This window comes from Lipomyces chichibuensis (assembly GCF_038497645.1).
Source record: "Lipomyces chichibuensis strain CBS 12929 unplaced genomic scaffold V1513scaffold_23, whole genome shotgun sequence".
NCBI lineage: Eukaryota > Fungi > Ascomycota > Lipomycetes > Lipomycetales > Lipomycetaceae > Lipomyces > Lipomyces chichibuensis.
This window is the reverse complement of record NW_027117475.1, coordinates 210,505-229,622: the sequence shown is the minus strand read 5'-3', so window position 1 is coordinate 229,622 and position 19,118 is coordinate 210,505. Positions and strand designations below refer to the sequence as shown.

Here is a 19,118-nt window from a genome sequence, read left to right as displayed (position 1 = left end):
TTCGGCGGGTTTTGTACTTCACCCCGCTCACCGAAGTTGCCGCTCAAAGTACTTCCCTGTATGAAATAACACGACGGGCATTTTCTAGCTAATATCTTGTTTCTTCCGACATATTTGGAGAAATTTAAATTATGATTGATTATTTTACGGTCTTTACTACTGGTGGAATTGTGCTATGGCAAAAATGTAATCAGCCTGTTGCTGCTGCGATCGTCGACTCCTTGGTGTCTGATATCTTCATCGAAGAGCGTACTCGTTCTGGCAAACAGAGCTCGCTTACAAAAGATCGGTATACAGTGAAATGGACGACTGCGAATGATTTTGGCATTATCATTGTTGTAAGTTTATCATCGCGAGTTGTAGCAATTACTGTAAGGCGAAGAAGTTAACAGCATAGGCGGTGTATCAATCCCTTCTTCAGATCTCGTTCATAGATGAGCTCCTTGCCAGCGTCAAAAAATTGTTCACGACTCTCTACGGTGATGAGTTGACGAATAAAGACCCCGAAAAATTACCTGTGTGCAAGTTCGACGATTACTTCGCCGTGCGATATGCAGAGTTGGAAAAACTTTCTGCGGGTCGCAAGGTAGGCGAAGTCTCAGGGGCCCTCGATGAAGGTTTTGGGGAGAAATTTGCTAGTGACGATGAGTCCGAAGATGCGTCGGAACCTCCATCGCGGGTGACAAGCTTAGATAGTATTGATGATGCTGTTAAAGCCGAGAAGGCGCCGTTGAAGAAGCCGAATTTGAGCAAGCGTGGCGGCAGACGCGGAGGTCGAGGTGGGCCGAAAGCCAGAGTCGGACGGGAATCGCCGTTTGGATCAAGTGGTGATGAAGTGCCGGCGAAGAAATCTGGGAAGAAGCTGAGAAAGTGGGATATTGATGGATCGGCGCGTGACGTTTCTGACGACGAGGGTCCACTTGATTTTTCCGTCAGCAACACCAATGGAAATGCTGCCGCGAATCGAGAACATAGTGACAATCTGCTATTGGAGGACGAGAACGTGGAAAATTGGGGATCAAAAACAAAATCAGGAGAATTCATTCTAAAGGATCTTTCCTCTGAGATCAACTCCATTCTTGCCGCTCCAGACACTTCGATGATGGCAGATGGTACTAGGGGGACGAGTGCAGCGCTAGCCTCAGGTTTTGGATTTTTCCGCAATATTATTGGAAACAAAGTTTTGAATGAGCAGGACTTGGACAAGGCGCTGGCTGGAATGAAAGATCACTTAATGAAGAAAAACGTAGCTCCAGAGGTGGCTCAGCATTTATGTGATGTGGTCAATAAGAGTCTGGTGGGTACGAAGACAGGCAACTGGACGTCGATTGAGAAAACCGTACGAGCAGCTATGGAGGCTGCCCTACGCAAGATTTTGACACCATCTACATCTGTTGACTTGCTACATGAGATTCAGCGCGTCAAGTCAGCAAATCCTCCACGACCATATGTCATTTCAGTGGTTGGCGTTAATGGCGTTGGGAAGTCAACCAACTTGTCGAAGATTGCGTTTTGGTTGTTGCAAAACAACATGAAGCTCTTAATCGCGGCGTGTGATACATTCAGATCTGGAGCAGTTGAACAGTTACGAGTGCATGCCCGGAACTTGAAAAAGCTTACGGAGCGTGAAGGAGGTGAGATTGAGCTCTTCGAGAAGGGCTATGGTAAGGACGCTGCTAATATTGCTCGCGATGCCATCACTTACGGTCGTGAGCACGGCTTTGATGTCGTCCTCATCGACACTGCCGGTCGCCGGCACAACGATACGCGACTTATGTCATCGCTTGAGAAATTTGCAAAATACGCTAATCCCGACAAGATTGTCATGGTCGGTGAGGCACTCGTTGGCACGGATTCTGTTCAGCAGGCGCGCAATTTTAATGCTGCTTTTGGCCCAAGCCGTAATCTTGACTTTTTCCTAATTAGCAAATGTGATACAGTTGGCGATATGATTGGAAGTATGGTTAACATGACGTATTCCACGGGTATCCCGGTCTTGTTTGTCGGAACTGGTCAGATGTACACCGATCTTCGTACACTATCAGTTCCATGGGCGGTCAACATGCTTATGGCATGATTATTGAAACGGGATGGTTGGAAATTGTAGTGGCACATGTAGTATACTTTTTATTCAATAGTTTGATATATGTGCACTGGCGTCCAACTATCATGCGCAACTATAATGATAGAATATGACAAACGTACAAATTTCCAACTGTGCCCTTGTTCTGGAAATTTTCTTCATTTACAATTGTATTTCGTGGGTGCATGTTGATTCGTGGCCCGAATTGGGGCAACTTTTTGGATCGTAGCCCCACGTTTTTTAACCTTCGAAGTCCCAAACTAACTTATTCAACGGAACAAAGAACAGCGCTTTCGACTAACCAGCTCATTCCAAAAACTTTCGATAATATAGCATGCCGAGTCCACGATTAATGGGAAAGCATATACAGCTGGTAGAATATCAATTAAGGACGAGCCAGCAAAGGGGATTGACTACCACATTCTGGCACCGTCCAGTCGGTCATTTATACGCACGGAGACGAGCTCATTCAAATGCATCCTTCTCCGCAGAGGAGCTCTCACATTTCAATGCACTTGCTTCGACATGGTGGGATGCAAGTGGACCATCGAGATTACTACACAAAATGAATCCGTTGCGGATATCATTTATTTTCGACACTATTGACCAATACGCGCTACCGGCACTCTCGCGAGGGTCTGGCCTCAAGATGCTTGATGTTGGGTGCGGCGGAGGCATTCTCACGGAATCACTGGCTCGAAATGCCAGAGTGGCTTCAGTCACTGGAATTGATATGTCAGAGGACGTGTTGGCTGTTGCGCAGCAGCACAAGAAACGAGATCCGGCCTTGGTTTATGGCGGAAAATTAGAGTATAGGCTCTGCTCGCTCTTGGACCTACCAATTCCCAGGGCAGCCAGTGAGGGACAAGAGGAAGAGAGATATGACGCGGTGACTTTATTTGAAGTACTTGAACATGTGCCGAATCCATCTGCGGTTCTGCAGGCGGCGACTGAACGCGTGAGACCTGGTGGTTGGATTTTTGCGTCAACAGTTAATCGTACGGCTGCCGCGTATTTAACAACTATTTTTATAGGGGAGAAGGTTTTGAAGATTGTCCCAGAGGGGACTCACACATGGTCGAAATATATCAACGAAAGAGAACTGAGAGAGTGGTTTGTCGAGCATAAGGCCAATGTTCCGGGATCTGGAGAGCATTGGGATATAGTTAGGAGTGAGGGCTGCATATACGTACCATTTGTGGGATGGAAATTTAAGGGGCCAAGGGACCTTGGAAATTATTTCCTCGCAGCCAGACGCCTAGAGTAAATAATGAATGTGATAGAACCTCAAGTATAAATTTACGTTCTGTGGAGAGCAAGAACAGAATAACCCGATACATGACCAAACTCAAGCAGCTTCTTTAACTTCCTCCTTATCTTCCTGAACCGGCTCATCCACGAATTGTGGCAAACCACCACCATCTTCCATCATATAACTAGGAACACCCTCTCCTTCAACGTCGTAAGACATCTCGTCACCCAGTGCCTCCAATTCGGCGTCCAGCTCCGTCTCCGAGACATCGTCTGGCAACGCATACGAGCGAGCCATAGTTTCCTGGAGTTCAGATGACATATCCAATAAGTCTTCCATCTCATCTTGTATAGATTCGATCTTATCAATGTTGATTTTGCCGTACTGCTTCTTCAGTTCCTTATTGGCCCCCTTCATTGCATCAACCGTAGTCATCACGTTTCTCAGATTTGTCGTAGTCATTGATGCCTGCTCCATATTCCAACTTTGAGTTTGTAATGAGTCCTTTTGTGCTTCAATCATCTTTCGTTGCTTTAGCAACTTGAGCGCCTTCTGTTTGAGAGCTTGTTTACCTGGTCCTTCGTTCATACGCGCTAGCTTCTGTTGGTACACCGACAGTTCTGAATTTATCTTCGACAGTTTCACATCCAGTGATGATATCCGTGTGTCCAACTGTTTCGTTTATTAGTAACTTTCCGCTAGAACTACCATTCGCACACACATACGTTAGCCATTGCATCGTCCAGCGTCGGCTTCGGCACCGTCTTCTTTGCTCCGAATATACGATTCATTGCGATTATCGCTCAAGCAGTGTCACGACGGTGAATGGAATGTGAAAATTTCTGAAAGACAGATGGCGAAAGTGCATACCAAATCCACAATGAGTTTGAGAACAAATGATATAACGATGATGCTCAGTGAGTGGTGCAAGCATTATAGCGGAACATCAAAGAAAGTTTCCGCTTATACGGAAAGGTCATAGCTCCGAGCTTAAATATATATGACATTTTCGAAAGAGCAAACTTTCACCTGCAACTTTAATAACCTTACCGACTGCTTACTGTGCTGACTCTCGAGGCATAGGTCCTCGTTGGAAAAATCTGTCCCCGGTTTATAGAAGATTATTACCTATCCTTACTAAGCAGACTTGATATTCCAAACTTCCAAGTATATAGTACAAATACCCTCTAGAAGCGAGTGTTTCTAACGGCCGTTAATTCCACCTTTCACTTCTCCGTGGTCCACAACAATTTCTGTCGTTCGTGCCTTTTTTGACTGAGTTGTACATTTACCGGCATGTTCACCTCAATACAAGACGCTCTGACCGGTTTTAGTAAGCTGATAAATAACCGTTTGGCATTTCTTGCGACAAAACTAATTACTGTAGAAAACGGCCAATTTTTAATTGTGCTTGATGACGAGTCAAGGGAGAACGAAGGCGACCTGATAATCGCAGCTGAGCACGCTACGACAGAAAAGATGGCTTTTCTTGTTCGCTACTCTAGCGGTTACGTCTGCGCGCCATTAACCAATGCGCGCGCTGACGAGCTGGAGCTCCCACTGATGGTTGCGAAGAATAATGACCGGCACGGAACGGCTTACACCATAACCGTGGATTTCCGGGAAGGAACGACAACCGGAATTTCGGCACATGATCGAGGACTGACTTGTAGAAAACTGGCTGACTCCAGTGCCACTGCTAACGACTTCATGAAGCCAGGCCATGTTGTGCCACTACGAGCTGTTGATGGAGGCGTGCTGAAGAGACGAGGTCACACCGAGGCTGCAGTGGGTATGCAATGTCGGAGAGAGTTTGTGATGAAGAAAGGGTATACTAATTTTGTCGTCTTAGATCTATGCAAATTGACTGGGTTAGCACCTGTTGCAGTTATATGCGAGATAGTGAAAGATGAAGATGGTTTAATGGCCCGGAGGGACGATTGTCTTGGATTTGGAAAGAAACATGGAATTGCAGTAATCACCATCGATGCTTTGGCCGAATATATTCAAAGCCGGTCATCATAATTACCGTTGGGCTTGAGATGAGAACTGATGTTACTTCTACTGTTTCTCAGGGGCAATATAGATGGTGGGAATTTCATAAAAGTTCTTTGGTACATAATTTCGGAGCCGTGTGTGCTACTTGACTATTGTGTGATATATTCAGTCTTATGAAGGCATTCACGGTTCATGAATTGAAGTATGCGGGAAATCAAAGAGGCACGAGCTCCCTGTGACATGAGTATTCCTAAAGTACTTCAGATTATGCGCGATGAGTCCTTCTTGCGTCGAGTCAGTGGTTCGGATTCCGAATTTGTGGACTCTGAAAGCCATCACCAGAGTTTTTGAACAGTCCTGGCGGATGCCAAGTACTAGCTTATCAAAATCGTAATCATTACTTGACCTAATGATTGAGAAGTGCAAGCCATAATTGACGAAGAAAATCTAAATTTGTTTGTTGCGATGGCCTTTGCTGTGAGCTTGTATAGGACTGCTATATACAGTTGAAAATGGTTTAAGTCGGATAGGATTCTACGTGACAAAGGTCCTCCGTAGGATGTCTAAATTAAAAATACTTATAGGATTCAATGTTCTACGCTTTTCCAAGTCCTTCCGTAGATAATACTACGTGTGTCTTTATTTAATATCTACTTATTTAGATGTCGTGCTGAGACGGAGCAGGCCCGTCAGAGGAGGTGTCTATCTAGCAGCACAGCAATCTACATGACGACGCGATGTCATTTGTCAAGGTTCTACTACTAGATTACGTTGTAGTTAATTCATTGTCCCTAGACGCTCTGTGGAATAGATAGCATTACAACTTACGGTTATGATATCCAAGCCCAGAGGGGGCAGGGAACTAATGTGAGTTGTCGAATACTACTTAGAACAGTAAGCAGGAGCGCTTTGTAAAATCGGATATCGGCTACTTGAACATCCAAGATATATTCGCAACAACTATTTAGCTTTGCTGGACGACCTAGGATAATCGGAAATGCCTAGGCTGGTCATCGCCATCTATATCCGACAGGATTCTCAATGAGGATGGAAACATAAGTGACTGAATTATATCTCCGTGCAGATATTTCTGTGCGTTTTGGCCTTTGGGGGGCCCGTTGTTATACTCTCAGCCTACGTTTGATCCACGACAGCAAGATTGATTACAAATACCGTTTGTGTTCTAGTTTCGAGTGACGTTACCTATAATGAATGGATTCGCACCCCCAACTATCAGTATGACAAAATATTACCCAAACGAGATTTACATGCAATAAAGTAAGTTCCTGATCGGGTATCATGGCGGAGCATTGAATCGCAATGATTGCAGGTGTTGCGCATGTCTTGTTCGGACCGTGCTCATCAGTTTCGGGACGTAGTTTACAGCGAGTCAACTAATTATCTTGCATATTCTACAGCATCCCCAAACTTTGTGAGGAACAGCGTGATTCTTCTAGGAAGCATGAAATTTGCTAGGCACTTACAATTTCACCAAGACCGTATCTATACCTGAACCTGAAAGCCATCACCTACAGTTACATACCATAGATCTGCGAAGTAGCTGACAGGACGGGGGGGTAAAACGGTCATGGACAACCTTGGATCGAAACTCCCCTCCATATGAAATAACTGTCAACACTACCTGCAACAAGTTAATCACTCAAACAAGTGAAAAGCTAAAATAGAATTGGCGAATCAAAGACAGCTTCTATATCAGCTATCGCAGTATAATTATGTAGCTATATTAATAATTAACGGAAACCAATCCGCTCTTCGTCGTGAGCGCGTTCATTACTAGATTAAGCACCGATACCGCGTCATCATTTTGCGGGGATGCAAGTTTTGAATATTGAGTAGGTTATGCCACTACTACTTTGCGGTCTGAGCTTTGGACCTCAAAAGAGTAGTAACAAGTGTTCCCCTCGTTGCACGGGCCACTCGATATGGTAAACTTAAATGGCCCCCTCCCAACTAGCTCCGGAGGTAAGTGTGCCCGAAAATTCGGCGTTAACCGTCCGATCTAATTCAAATACCACCCGCTACCATCAATCCGTTCACAGTTAACTGTATCGTGAACCATCTACATTCAAAATCTCGAGTCTATTGCTAACTCCCGATAAACAATGAGCATCTGCACCAAGAAGTTCCTCCTCAACAGCGGGTTTTACATGCCTGCCGTCGGCCTCGGCACTTGGCAAGGTCAGTCTGGATCCAAAGCCGCCGCGGAAATGCGCGACACAATTGTCTACGCTCTTCAGAAGGGTTACCGACACATTGACACAGCTGCCGTCTACGGTGTCGAAGAGATCGTCGGCGAGGCGATTCGGATGTCCGGAGTACCTAGATCAGAGATCTTTCTTGTCACCAAGTTGCCTTCTACTCACCACGCTCACGTCGAAGAAGCCTTCCTTGAATCTATGAAGAGGCTTAATTGCGAATACATTGATTTATATTTGATGCATTGGCCACAATCGCTTACGCTCGATGGCAAGCCTACCAAGACGCCCACTCCGCCACAGACATGGTTGTCGATGGAAGCTTTAAAGCTGAAGTATCCAGATCAGGTCCGCAGCTTAGGTGTTTCTAACTTCTCCGAAAAGACCATGGAGGAATTGCTAAAGGTCGCTAAAATTGTTCCGGCTACAAACCAGATCGAGGTTCATCCGATGTTACCGCAGCATGATCTTGTCAAATATATGAACGAGAAGGGTATCCTTACCACTTGCTATTCACCACTAGGTCAGTACGTCCCCGCAATCTTGCAGAATCCACGCATACTTGACCTAGCCAGCAAATACAACGTTACAGCCGCTCAAATTGTCTTGGCGTGGGAAGTTAGCAGAGATCTCGTTGTCATCCCCAAGAGTACCAATCTCGAGCGTATTATGCAGAACATCACATATCCGGAGCTTGCTCCCGAAGATATCGCCTTTTTGAACGACTTTTACATGGCACCTGGAATGCATCGACGACTGTGTCAAATCAACGGCGGTACTCCTACCGGCCATGATATCGTCATGGGTTGGACTTACGAGGAATTGGGATGGGAGCCTTTCACTGTTGAATAATATAGTCTATCACTGTATGCATAGTCATGGAATTGTCTGGGATTCCGTATTTATTAGTATCGGATTCAGACCGTATGTATTAGATCGAAAATGCAATATTTATCATCAAGTTAACACCAATTTTGCTTGCTTAAATGAAATTATATTTTTTGTAATTCAACTCAATGCCAAATCAAGCGACAGAGATATAGGAAGTGGACATAGCAATCATCTAGCGAACTGGGATGGGAAGCCGCAGGTGAACAACACGCTGAAATGAACTGTAGACATAACTGAACGCTGTCTGGACGTCCATGTACTTATCCTAGAAGACAGGCAGATTTTTTTTGGTCGCTACAAATTGTACATTGCCTTATTGCTGATATCTCGAGTTATCGTACATGCTGAGGCATAGCAAAGTTCGGACAAGCAGAAAAGATACTTTAGTAGTGTCGTGAGGTTGCCAATGTTTAAGGAAATAATTAGCTTAATTGTCATGGACGGGTGAAAAACGCTGCCCGACAGTCAGATTGAAACGATGATTTATATAATATTACTAAGTGCATACAAATTGTAATTTAAAATGAGGATATGTACATGACGTAGCTTTCTATGACTCCATCTCTTCACCTTCACTATCCTCATCTTCGTCCTCCGAATCATCATAGTCAGTGTCTTCATCGAAGTCGCTACCTTCCTCCTCATCTGAACCTTGCTCTGTTCCATTACCCTCACAATCCTCGACCCTTTTCTTCAACGCATCGAAAGGGTCGACAATAACCTCATACCCATCCTTCTGAAACACTTCCTTCATATTTGCAATCTTCACCGGATTACATGCAATAAACACATGGCCACTCTTTACATTGAAAATCGGCAGCAAAAACTCTTTCAACGCATGCCTCATATCATCAGCCTTGACCTTCCGCACACTAGTCAAAAACTTCTGATTCGCATTATCACCGAGTCCTTTCAACACTTCTTGCAAGAACTTACGAGACGCAGCCGCGTAGTAATTGTTATCCGCTTCCGCGATTGCCGAGACGATGATGCTGATGGCGCTGTCGATGCGGAGTGGCTCAAAATCAATAGCACCGGATGCGTAAGATTCCACGATTTCTTTGGCTTTTTTGATTGCAATTGGAGCATCAGCCGCACGGTAGACTCTGAATCCAGTATTCCCACCTTCGATAAATCGTACCACGCTTGCGCCGTATGCAAGGCCGTTACCTCTTATTCCGCGCCAGAACGGGCCCTCCACTGCCTCGAGGTATGCTGCAGCAACAGCGAGAGCGGGGATATCGGGATGGTTGAAGTCCGTAGGACCATTTGTCAACAAAGTTGCGTACGACGATTCAGTGGATGGCACTGGGAGAAGGTAAACCTTGCCACCCAATTGTGCGCCTTCTTCATTCTGGTTGAGATAAGACCTGGAAACAGGCACAAGGGACGTTGCAGTTGGACGCGCGGAGGCGCCGGTCAAAAATATGTTCCAGCTGGATACTGGCTTTTCCAGTTGCTTCAAATCTGCAGAGATAATAATGCGAATATTCTCCGGCTTGAATAAAATGCTGCGCAATTGCTCCAGTTTCGCAATCAACGGTTCGGGATCTACTTTAACATCCTTACTTAGCTGTGCTAGCAAACTTTCCATCTCAAGCTCATCAAGTGATCGTCGGGCAGATCGATTCGTCAGTAGTAATCGCTTAGCGGCAGAGCTGACAATATACGAGCCGCTTCGCTTCGACTCGGATAGTCCCATGAGAGCTTTCTCAATGACGATTTGCAGTCTCTGAGCATCGAATTTGCTGTTCCAGATCAGACGTTCAAACCATTCAATAGCCTTGGCGTATTTGTCAGGGACAACTTGTAACTCAAACGAAACCATTTCTTCAAATTCCCCGTCAAACCCAATGTAGTAGTTGTTGGCAATAGTGTCCTTCTTCAACTCTTTAACTACTTGCTCGTAATCCAGAATAGTGCCGTCATCTAGAACTATTGGCGTTGCGTAGAAGTTGCCGAGGAGGATAAACAGATAGGGAAGGAGATCCTGTGGAATGACTGCTGAAGAGAGGAGTAGACTGATGCTGACAAAGTTAGACTTTACGTGCTCGAAGTGCACGTAGAGAGGTAGTTCCTTCGCGGAATCCTTGTCTAGAATATCCTGAATTTCAGATTTCGGACTATGCAACTTCAGTCAGATTTTCTCAGCGGTAGTAAAACTATATTATGGATGCAACTCACTCTGAACCGTTCAAAGCCAGACCAGCCTTAACAGTAACAGGCTTAATAAAATTGACCTTAGCTGGATTCGGAGCCGGAAATGTGGACAATGACTCGTCGGGAATCTTCGTCTCGTTCTCGTCCTGTGCAAGTTTCAGTCGCTTGGCAAGTCTCTCAAGACCCTCTTTACCCAGTTCCTCTCGCCGGCTCTTAAATCTAAGGTTTGCATCTTTCCGAAGCTTCTTAGCAAGCGCTGCAGACGGCTTTGCCAGCACAGCAACGTGTGGATCATTGAGTAGCCATTTCTGAATAAGATTTTCCCACTGCTGAACACCATATTTCGATATCGTCTCAAACTCAGATAAATGTTTCGCTTCCTCCAGCGATTCCCCGTTTAACTTTCCATACAAAAAATCCTCGATCGCTATATTGGCTAGAGTGCTCGAATACCGCTCCGCCTGGAGCACGTACTGTAGTCTTTCGCGCTCAATTACGTCTCGCATCTGCTGGAGGTCAAACTCCGACTTTTCGATGTGCTCACGGAGGATCTCGAAAACTTTGGTCTCAACGTTTAGTAGTTGGTCTGTTGGCACACTGTTATTGTCAATATAACTGGGCACCAAAACAAATGAACGGAAATGCTTACTTGTGCAGCCAGATATTCAGACCTGTCTCAATGAAATCATCCGTATAAGTTTCCAACTCAGTACTAAGAGGATTCTCAATTTCAACAATCTTCCTGCGCAGGAGTGAGACGTCACTGTCGGTCAAATACATCAGTAAGCAATGCAATGCCGTGTTAGTGAGAAAATCCAGATTTGGAGGACCCAGGAATGACAATAGGACGTGTCCTGAGCTTTCGTCTTTGTCTGGGAATTCGACGTTGTCAATCACAGTTTTCGGAAGGCGAGGTGTAGGTGGGGAATCCACGAATGGACTACATAACATTAGATAATTGTGGATGAATACGACAGAGTGGACTTGCCGCTTATTGGCCTTGTCGGGAAGCGTTGGCAGTTCCTCGTCGAACTTGCCCACCGTTTCAAGCAATTCATCCTTATCCACAGTTCCCACAATAACCAGACACAAGTTATCAGGCCGATACAGGGCGTGATAAAAGTTTCTGATCCGATCAGCTGTCAAAACTCGAAGCGCACCCATTAGACCGCCAGTCTCACTCGAGTAGCCACTTTTTTCTGGGTACATGATTTTCTTGGAGCGGAAAGTCGCGATCGTCTCCGCTTCGTTTTCTACGCCCTGCATTTCAGAGAAGACGACGCCTTTCTCATTACCTTCGCCATCGACGTGGTAGACCTTGTATTTCAACTTAGTATCGAACCTTATGGCGAAACGAGATAACGCACCTCAGTGTAGCAAGCACTATCTGTTAGTGTTGGATTAATCAGGTGGTCTAAATACACTGGAAGCAATAGCCTGAACCCCTCCCATCCAGCAGTCGAAAGAGTGTACACGGTCGAGTCAGTTGCGGTCCATGCGTTCGTATTCGAAAATGCTCGATTGCCCAGAGTATCTAACAGCCCTTTATACGGATATTTCTTTGATCCCATAAATATCAAGTGCTCCTAGAGACATTTAATTAGCGTTCATCCTATTGTCAACTCGCAATCACGCTGAAGAAGGGACAGACCAATGTATGTGGGCATCCGCTGTCGTCTTCTATCTCAGTCGCTACAGAGAAGTAGCCTTCAACTATCGGCCGCTCTTGCTCAATTAGAACGATTTGAAGTCCGGTACGAGTTGAGCGCCATTTATAAATTTTAGACGGACAGTAGTTTGGCTTGAACGACGTAACGAGCTTGAAGTATGACATGCTGGCTAGAGAGAGTCGAACTGGTGGCCGGCGCGGTCTTGAAGTACTGATCCGGATAAGATTCGCCAAATATACGGGCTGACGAAAAAACGTTATTGATGATCGAGATATATTATATATCTCTTTCGTGACTGTTATGTGGATAGTTTTATAAATATCTTACAACTTCAGCATAACAGAAGTTGCCTTGGAATCTGACTAGGCTCGGATTGTCATTCTCGTGTTAGTGTAGGGCATCGCAAATCATGGAGCACCAGAGCTGCTAAAGCGTCGAGGGCTAGCGAGAACAGGGAATGACGCTTTTGTATTGCCTACTCGCTGATCTGCTGGTATTTATTATTATCGTTTCCTATTATTACTGCCTATATCAGTCCCAAATTCCTCAATTTCGCTTGTTTCCACAGTGAACAGTCAATAAATAGTCACTGGAAGCGCCGAGTTATTGCCATTGCCCCAGAATAAGAATGCACACCACAGAATAATTTTAACCCCACCCGCCCGGCAATTGGGAACTTCCCGTCAACTTTTAAGTTTTACTACTGCTGCTAGCCTTCAATGGAAGAGGAATAATATCACAATACAATACCAGCAATCATTCGCAATTCTCCTACTGGGCCACGCGCGCTGACTTGTATAATATTTAGGTATTTATGCTTTTATTCAGTTTATTCAACTAAAATTATGCACATGATCAGCTAACGCCTGTCAGATGCCAAGGACGGGCGAAATGCCCCGGTGGGACGACAGAATCCTGAACGACAGTCCGCCGTCGTCCGCGAACGCCGAAGACCAGTTGCAAACGGCGATCAATGAGATAAAATCCCATGTGCAGAACGCGGCGACGATGCATAACAATGTGCTCGGAAGACTCGCAAACGAAATACAGTATCTTACCGAAACTGTGCGAGCCGAAAGGGCTGAGTATGTCGAGAATGTTGCCAGCGTGAACGAGAAGGTCGACGATTTGCAGGGCCAAATCACTGAGATGAACGATGAATTGAAGAATATCAGACGAGATTTCTTCCAGGAGGCCGAGATGATACGCCAGCAGATGCGTCTGGACCAGACAAGTTTGATGGAGGTGCTACAACACCGTACGCCCGGTGGTAGAAGCATAGCAGACATTCAGCGTGACGTGGATGTCATCAACGAGGCATCGCGTAGAGTATTAGATCAAGTCTCACAACTACGCGACATGCCTGCCATCTCGACAACATTACCAATCACCGGATCCACTGGATCTCCACCGCGCCGGCAGCAACCCTCTCAAGTTCCTCAGATTCCAAACCCTTCAATTCCCCAATTACAAAGACCTGCAACAGTGCCGCAGCTTCCCAGCAGCAGCGGCCCATACGAACTCAGTACTTCCGGCAACGCGATGCAGCTCCACCAAGTTGCACCAGTCCAAGCTACCATTGTACAACGGCCATCACCGGCCGTAGCGCGTCCGCAAGCCCCGCCGCAGAGCAGGAGCGAGCCAGGCAGACTGATGTACGTTATGGCAATTAACGTCCGAAGTGTGAAAGACATGTGGATAGAGTACGCAAATGGCATAAACGGTGGGCCATCCATCCGCCAGCTCGAGAACCAGCATGGCACAGCTTGGCGGGGAGGGGCACGTTCGGCCCAGAGTAGAAAATTTCAACGACAACGAGCTGTTTATGATGCGATTGAGCGCGGCATTGAGATGGGAAAGTCCGCCGACGAGTGCTGCCAGGAACTCGAACAGCTTCGCGCCCGACCAGATGGAAAATGGCATTCGCTCACGTGGCTTTTACATAATATTCCGAGCAATATGTTTGAATAATAATGGACTTAAGTTCTCGACTACGGTATTGTTGGTTAATCATCTTGGATATAACTTTTCATATGCGGCAATTGTACATTTTGTTTTATTATATGCCTTGATGAACGTTTGTAATGGTAGAGTAGGACCCGAAATATAGATTTCGGATCGGTTATTTGTACGATATTTTTTTGTATTTATATGCTATATAATAGGTACGCCGTGAGATTTCAATTTTACCCTTCTGCGAGGCGGGTTTGCAGTATCAGTAAGAGGCAACATTGTTGTTACATTCTCAGATGTGGTTGATTATCAGAGAAGCACCAGTCGCGTTATCTTATTCACCGATATACTTATCAGAACAGCGATCCAGACCAGCACGCTGTGATGACATATTCAGAAATAACAATACGGGCACAATAATGACAGAAAAACTTAAATATACAGTCGTCGTAACTCCACCGACTAGAAGTATCCTGAGTGAGATGAAAAAAGTGATAATAAACAAACGGCAGTACATCATAGCAAACATACCATCCCATCCATAGTCAATAATCCAGATAATATACATCAACGCGATATTCTTCACATCGCCATTCTGCTTTTCAGAGCAATTACTCAAAAACTTACATGTCATAACCTTTAGATGAAAACCATATATCCCGCAGAAGAACCATATATCTTGCATTCTCAAACCACTATGCACGTTGATTGTGTGAAGACGATGGCCCTGTGGACGGCGCATATGGCGGCCAATGTGAAATCATTGGCTGCGCAGTGGTTGACGGGGGAGGACCTCGGGATGACGAATAGCTCGGGATGTACCCGCTGCTACTATATACAGGAGTGGTAGTTGTTAATGTCGAGTTCTGATAGCGTCCCTTCTTCGCGGCCGATGGGATGAAGAGTTCGTATCCACGCTGCGTATCCCGAGTATACCCGTCTTCAACGATAACCCCCGGCGGCAGCACAGCATTGTTCATCTGCACGGTTCCAGCTAAGTGAGTTGCGCCACCACGGGATTGATCATAGTACGTTGTCGCAGGAGGTCGTCCGTAGCTCGACGGCTGAGGAGGTAGTGGTTGCTGATAACGGTATTCCTCATATCTTGGACCCGTTGAGGGAAGAGGTGGCGGAGGGTGGTCCACAGGAGAGTAAGGCACATGTCTGGGAGGGTCATAGGGATTCGGCTCTCGTACTCTGTACTCAGGCGACAGCCGTCTCTTTGACCGATCATCCTCGGTCTCCCAATCGCGTTTCCGCTTCAAATCATCGTTGGGCTGGTATCCGTCATCGCGAGGCAGAGGAGGAGCATATACCCTATATCCATCATCACGTCGCATGTAATCATCCTCATATCTGGGTACGGGCGGTGTTTGACTTATCGGCGGAGTAACATGCACCGGCTCTTCGACTTTGAGCGCTGGTATAGAGAACTTGGGAAACGCTCCTGCGAGGACTTTATTGCGCAGGTCGATAAGCTTCTGGCATTCGGCCACTGGATCGAATGGATACGGAGCTCCGGCATTAGCACTTGACGACAATATAGCTTCTGTAGACATAGTTTGAGATAATCGACTGATATCTATGCGACGATGTGCTTGAATGACGAAAATCAGTAATCTGTAAGCATAGAACGAATCAAACTCGATTTAGTGCCAATGGAGCGTCGCGAATAAGGAGTATCCGTCGCAGACACACAGATCAGCCACAATAACGCAAACCTCCCAAATCCCAAGCCGTCAAGGGCCCCACGCGGTTAAAATTTGAGTTTGCTTCTCGATCGCAAAACTCAAAAATGACTGCAAACAGAACATAGAGAACAAGCGCAAAGACCGCGCGGTACTCTCCTAAGAATCCCCTACAACATCTTCCACGAAACTTCCTTCTTCTGTACAGTGCTGCACTTTTTCGTTCTCATATCTGTTTAGTTTGTGGAGTAATATGACTGCAACTACAACTGAGGACGAGAAAATCGTCTTCTTTTTCGACATTGACAACTGTGAGGAACACCGCGTCTCGACAGCGTCCACAGTGCTGACTACTTATCAGGCCTCTATCCCAGGTCTTACAAAATCCATGATATCATGGCGAAGCTCATTGACGATTACTTTATGGAGAAGCTTGATCTAGACTTTGAAGAAGCTCGAATTCTGCATCAGCAGTATTACAAAGTTAGTTAATCGAATGTATTCTTAGGATTATTGCGCTTACATGGTCATTTTGACTATTGATATAGGACTATGGACTTGCTATAGAAGGATTAGGTATGTGTCTTACAGTATTGAGTTGTCGTAGCCCATACGCTAATTGTTCCTACCACAGTTCGTCATCATGAGATCGGTTAGTTCTTTTGTCCTGTGTATCTAATGGGCTTGGTGTCAATAACGCTCATTAGATCCCATTGAATATAACAGCAAAGTCGACGATGCCCTACCAATCGCAGATATTTTAAAGCCAGGTACGCCGGTTGGAGTAATGATAAAAATGTCTGTAGCTGACTGATACAGATCCCGAGTTGCATAGGTTTCTACGGTCTATAGATCGATCAAAAGTGAAGTTATGGCTTTTCACTAACGCCTATAAGACTCACGCGTCGTATGTCCACTTTCTTTGTTATGTCTCTGTAAGGACACATATTAATGGATTAATAGGCGCGTGATTAACGCATTGGATATTGAAGATCAATTTGATGGTTAGGCCTTTATTCCATCTCTTAGTGGCGAAACGAGACCTAACATTCCTACTCTCAGGCGTGACATTCTGCGACTACAGTGAACCTATTCTGATTTGCAAGCCAAAACCAGAAATGTTCGAACGAGGTACGGGCACTACTCCCTGATTGTACTTCACGTCGTATATCTAATCGTAATTCTTAGCAATGAGAGATGCCGGCGTCACATCTAAGGATAAGTGCTACTTCGTCGACGACAGCTTCGGTATTACACCACACACTTCATGATCTCTTCTTACCCAGAAATACTGACAATTTAATTAGTGAACATAAAGGGAGCGATGCAGTTTGGATGGAAAGTCACTATCCAGTACCTTGACCCGTTGGACGCAACCCCGCCTAATCTCGCCGGCCACTACGAGATCCGGAAGTTTGATGAAATCAAGAAAATCGTTCCTGATATTTTTCTTAATTAAGATTTGGAATGGATGGTATAGAAATGCCCATAGACTTATATTAATGTGCCAATTTTTTGTTCACTTCTGCATGAGAGTATAGATTCGTTTGATATCTGTAAAGACAAATTAAAAAAAGTTTACTTATCAAATAGATTACTTAGTTGACCTTGGTAAATTTTGATAAAACAAATTACTTTAGTAAACACAAATCGAAATAAACCTTTTTGATTCCTTCTTGAATACAACAAATACATAGTACATAGAAGAAAAAATAAATCCCACACATGATATGTAATGTATATCTACACAACCTTTACTCCTTCGTCTTCTGGGTACCTCTGAGAAGACCAGTTCTTCTGGCGGCAATGAGACCAGCCTTCTGTCCAGGAACAGCACCTCTGCTGATGGTCGAGGCCTTACCGATGTGCTGGTGGTTACCACCACCATGAGGATGGTCGACGGGGTTCATCGCCACACCTCTAGTCTTGGGCCATGAGTTTCGCTTGACCTTGTATTTGTGGTAAGCGCGACCAGCCTTGAGCAATGGCTTGTCAACACGGCCGCCACCAGCAACGACACCAATAACTCCACGAGCTTGCGACGAAACAATCTTCTTGGCACCAGAGGGGAGCTTCAAGCGTGTCTTACCCTCATCGGGGTTGTGCCCAATAACAATTGCGTAACCGCCAGAGGTTCTAGCGAGAGCACCTCGGTCACCAACCTTCTCCTCAACGTTGCTGACGATAGTACCCTCAGGGACGGAGCCGAGAGGAAGGACGTTGCCCACACTCAGAGCGGCCTTCTTGCCGGCGTAAATGAACTGACCGGTGTAAATGCCCTCGTTGGCGATGAAAGTCTCTTCTCTAAGGCGGTACTTGTACGGGTCGCGGAAAACAACCTTAGCCAGAGGAGCACCTCGACCAGGGTCGTGGATGATCTGCTTCACAACTCCGCGAATGTAACCATGGCGCTCGGCATAGTCGAGAGTTCGCAATTTAGCAGCTCCCTTTCGGAGGCGGGTGTGGGAGGTAAAGATCGAGCCCGCACCTTTTCGCTGATTACGGATAACACGACCTGCAGAATAGACGAACGCATTAGAATAAATTTTCTATTAATGAAATCAAATCAGCATACCCATTGTAAATGTCTATGGACCTTTTGACAAAGAGCAATGTAGTTGAGGTTGTCACTATCGTCAACTATGCGCTGGGAGGAAATCTGACCTCAAGGTTGTCGGTTGGTGATGTCGCTACTTTGCGGTGGGCTAGACGCCAATAAATTAACAGTCACAGTCATCGCAAAAATATAGGGTTATATTTTATATATAGGGCTACTAAACGATCTACATACCACAACACACAGACTTTTGACCTAACCCTATTACACTTTTTCTACAAATAACCTAACCCTATGTGGCTGATTGTTTAAGGCTGCTGATGTATTCCAGCGCAGATCAGCACAGATCGCCTCGGGTCCGAAACTAAATAGCTAGAGTTCTTGTGAGCACCAGCAATATATTCTTTGTATCCATTGCTCATTAATGTCGAGGGAGATCTAGTGATTGTGATTTCTGAGTTGCCGATATAGAGCAAAGGAAATTCGATGACAGCAAAGAACAAATCGGTCGGATATCGATGCGGCTTCGTCGGGTTGCGGGTTAGGATTGTCCAAACTTATGTTGCATTCCGCTTTTGCCGCTGCAATCAGTGACAAGGTATTATAAACGGAACGGAGTTCAGGTCTTTAGTCATAAAACTATGATAATA

General features: G+C 45.5%; 10 protein-coding genes across 10 annotated transcripts; 6 read left to right on the top strand and 4 right to left on the bottom strand.

Annotated features, from left to right (window-relative positions):
- The first annotated feature begins 30 nt into the window (after nucleotides 1–30).
- On the top strand, nucleotides 31–2,125 carry V1513DRAFT_485691 (SRP54-type protein). The gene is made up of 2 exons (XM_066900482.1): nucleotides 31–338; nucleotides 398–2,125. The coding sequence occupies exons 1-2, from the start codon at nucleotides 132–134 to the stop codon at nucleotides 2,075–2,077; spliced, it is 1,887 nt and encodes a 628-aa protein (XP_066752787.1). The 5' UTR covers nucleotides 31–131; the 3' UTR covers nucleotides 2,078–2,125.
- A 67-nt stretch (nucleotides 2,126–2,192) lies between these two features.
- V1513DRAFT_479997 (S-adenosyl-L-methionine-dependent methyltransferase) lies at nucleotides 2,193–3,399 on the top strand (the record flags this gene model as incomplete). The annotated part of the gene is made up of 2 exons (XM_066900319.1): nucleotides 2,193–2,225; nucleotides 2,577–3,399. 2 exons carry the CDS (start codon nucleotides 2,193–2,195, stop codon nucleotides 3,348–3,350), a joined length of 807 nt encoding a protein of 268 aa, XP_066752786.1. The 3' UTR covers nucleotides 3,351–3,399.
- V1513DRAFT_401970 (Snf7-domain-containing protein) lies at nucleotides 3,343–4,224 on the bottom strand. Its single transcript, XM_066895521.1, has 2 exons — nucleotides 4,061–4,224; nucleotides 3,343–4,007 (listed from the first exon to the last, which is right to left on the bottom strand). Exons 1-2 carry the CDS (start codon nucleotides 4,124–4,126, stop codon nucleotides 3,432–3,434), a joined length of 642 nt encoding a protein of 213 aa, XP_066752785.1. The 5' UTR covers nucleotides 4,127–4,224; the 3' UTR covers nucleotides 3,343–3,431.
- Nucleotides 4,225–4,631: 407 nt separating this feature from the next.
- V1513DRAFT_381415 (3,4-dihydroxy-2-butanone 4-phosphate synthase) lies at nucleotides 4,632–5,360 on the top strand (the record flags this gene model as incomplete). Its single annotated transcript, XM_066895069.1, has 2 exons — nucleotides 4,632–5,127; nucleotides 5,188–5,360. The coding sequence occupies 2 exons, from the start codon at nucleotides 4,632–4,634 to the stop codon at nucleotides 5,358–5,360; spliced, it is 669 nt and encodes a 222-aa protein (XP_066752784.1).
- Nucleotides 5,361–7,318: 1,958 nt separating this feature from the next.
- V1513DRAFT_133596 (NADP-dependent oxidoreductase domain-containing protein) lies at nucleotides 7,319–8,568 on the top strand. Its single transcript, XM_066894191.1, has one exon. The coding sequence runs from the start codon at nucleotides 7,457–7,459 to the stop codon at nucleotides 8,399–8,401; it is 945 nt and encodes a 314-aa protein (XP_066752783.1). The 5' UTR covers nucleotides 7,319–7,456; the 3' UTR covers nucleotides 8,402–8,568.
- A 336-nt stretch (nucleotides 8,569–8,904) lies between these two features.
- V1513DRAFT_447617 (Metalloenzyme, LuxS/M16 peptidase-like protein) lies at nucleotides 8,905–12,616 on the bottom strand. The gene is made up of 6 exons (XM_066898419.1): nucleotides 12,252–12,616; nucleotides 11,968–12,186; nucleotides 11,589–11,917; nucleotides 11,250–11,540; nucleotides 10,625–11,197; nucleotides 8,905–10,563 (listed from the first exon to the last, which is right to left on the bottom strand). The coding sequence occupies exons 1-6, from the start codon at nucleotides 12,432–12,434 to the stop codon at nucleotides 8,991–8,993; spliced, it is 3,168 nt and encodes a 1,055-aa protein (XP_066752782.1). The 5' UTR covers nucleotides 12,435–12,616; the 3' UTR covers nucleotides 8,905–8,990.
- Nucleotides 12,617–12,902: 286 nt separating this feature from the next.
- V1513DRAFT_133560 (transcriptional activator of glycolytic enzymes-domain-containing protein) lies at nucleotides 12,903–14,476 on the top strand. Its single transcript, XM_066894190.1, has one exon. The coding sequence runs from the start codon at nucleotides 13,144–13,146 to the stop codon at nucleotides 14,239–14,241; it is 1,098 nt and encodes a 365-aa protein (XP_066752781.1). The 5' UTR covers nucleotides 12,903–13,143; the 3' UTR covers nucleotides 14,242–14,476.
- A 367-nt stretch (nucleotides 14,477–14,843) lies between these two features.
- On the bottom strand, nucleotides 14,844–15,922 carry V1513DRAFT_133558 (uncharacterized protein). Its single transcript, XM_066894189.1, has one exon. It carries the CDS (start codon nucleotides 15,780–15,782, stop codon nucleotides 14,919–14,921), a length of 864 nt encoding a protein of 287 aa, XP_066752780.1. The 5' UTR covers nucleotides 15,783–15,922; the 3' UTR covers nucleotides 14,844–14,918.
- Nucleotides 15,923–16,037: 115 nt separating this feature from the next.
- V1513DRAFT_479990 (HAD-like domain-containing protein) lies at nucleotides 16,038–17,523 on the top strand. Its single transcript, XM_066900318.1, has 10 exons — nucleotides 16,038–16,222; nucleotides 16,273–16,394; nucleotides 16,460–16,487; nucleotides 16,546–16,563; nucleotides 16,619–16,681; nucleotides 16,731–16,818; nucleotides 16,875–16,915; nucleotides 16,974–17,042; nucleotides 17,100–17,159; nucleotides 17,219–17,523. Exons 1-10 carry the CDS (start codon nucleotides 16,165–16,167, stop codon nucleotides 17,368–17,370), a joined length of 699 nt encoding a protein of 232 aa, XP_066752779.1. The 5' UTR covers nucleotides 16,038–16,164; the 3' UTR covers nucleotides 17,371–17,523.
- Nucleotides 17,399–18,613, bottom strand: V1513DRAFT_401955 (60S ribosomal protein uL2). Its single transcript, XM_066895520.1, has 2 exons — nucleotides 18,487–18,613; nucleotides 17,399–18,426 (listed from the first exon to the last, which is right to left on the bottom strand). The coding sequence occupies exons 1-2, from the start codon at nucleotides 18,488–18,490 to the stop codon at nucleotides 17,666–17,668; spliced, it is 765 nt and encodes a 254-aa protein (XP_066752778.1). The 5' UTR covers nucleotides 18,491–18,613; the 3' UTR covers nucleotides 17,399–17,665.
- Nucleotides 18,614–19,118: the final 505 nt, after the last annotated feature.

Excerpts from the sequence above, each read along its gene's own strand:
- V1513DRAFT_485691 (XM_066900482.1), top strand. The coding sequence starts at position 132 with ATGATTGATTATTTTACGGTCTTTACTACTGGTGGAATTGTGCTATGG. Across the intron at positions 339-397 it reads ATTTTGGCATTATCATTGTT|GCGGTGTATCAATCCCTTCT; the intron begins GTAAGTTTATCA and ends TTAACAGCATAG.
- V1513DRAFT_401970 (XM_066895521.1), bottom strand. The coding sequence starts at position 4,126 with ATGAATCGTATATTCGGAGCAAAGAAGACGGTGCCGAAGCCGACGCTG. Across the intron at positions 4,008-4,060 it reads TGGACGATGCAATGGCTAAC|TTGGACACACGGATATCATC; the intron begins GTATGTGTGTGC and ends TAAACGAAACAG.
- V1513DRAFT_133596 (XM_066894191.1), top strand. The coding sequence starts at position 7,457 with ATGAGCATCTGCACCAAGAAGTTCCTCCTCAACAGCGGGTTTTACATG.
- V1513DRAFT_447617 (XM_066898419.1), bottom strand. The coding sequence starts at position 12,434 with ATGTCATACTTCAAGCTCGTTACGTCGTTCAAGCCAAACTACTGTCCG. Across the intron at positions 12,187-12,251 it reads GCGGATGCCCACATACATTG|GAGCACTTGATATTTATGGG; the intron begins GTCTGTCCCTTC and ends AAATGTCTCTAG. Across the intron at positions 11,918-11,967 it reads ATAGTGCTTGCTACACTGAG|GTCTACCACGTCGATGGCGA; the intron begins GTGCGTTATCTC and ends TTGAAATACAAG.
- V1513DRAFT_133560 (XM_066894190.1), top strand. The coding sequence starts at position 13,144 with ATGCCAAGGACGGGCGAAATGCCCCGGTGGGACGACAGAATCCTGAAC.
- V1513DRAFT_133558 (XM_066894189.1), bottom strand. The coding sequence starts at position 15,782 with ATGTCTACAGAAGCTATATTGTCGTCAAGTGCTAATGCCGGAGCTCCG.
- V1513DRAFT_479990 (XM_066900318.1), top strand. The coding sequence starts at position 16,165 with ATGACTGCAACTACAACTGAGGACGAGAAAATCGTCTTCTTTTTCGAC. Across the intron at positions 16,682-16,730 it reads CGCAGATATTTTAAAGCCAG|ATCCCGAGTTGCATAGGTTT; the intron begins GTACGCCGGTTG and ends TGACTGATACAG. Across the intron at positions 16,916-16,973 it reads TATTGAAGATCAATTTGATG|GCGTGACATTCTGCGACTAC; the intron begins GTTAGGCCTTTA and ends TCCTACTCTCAG.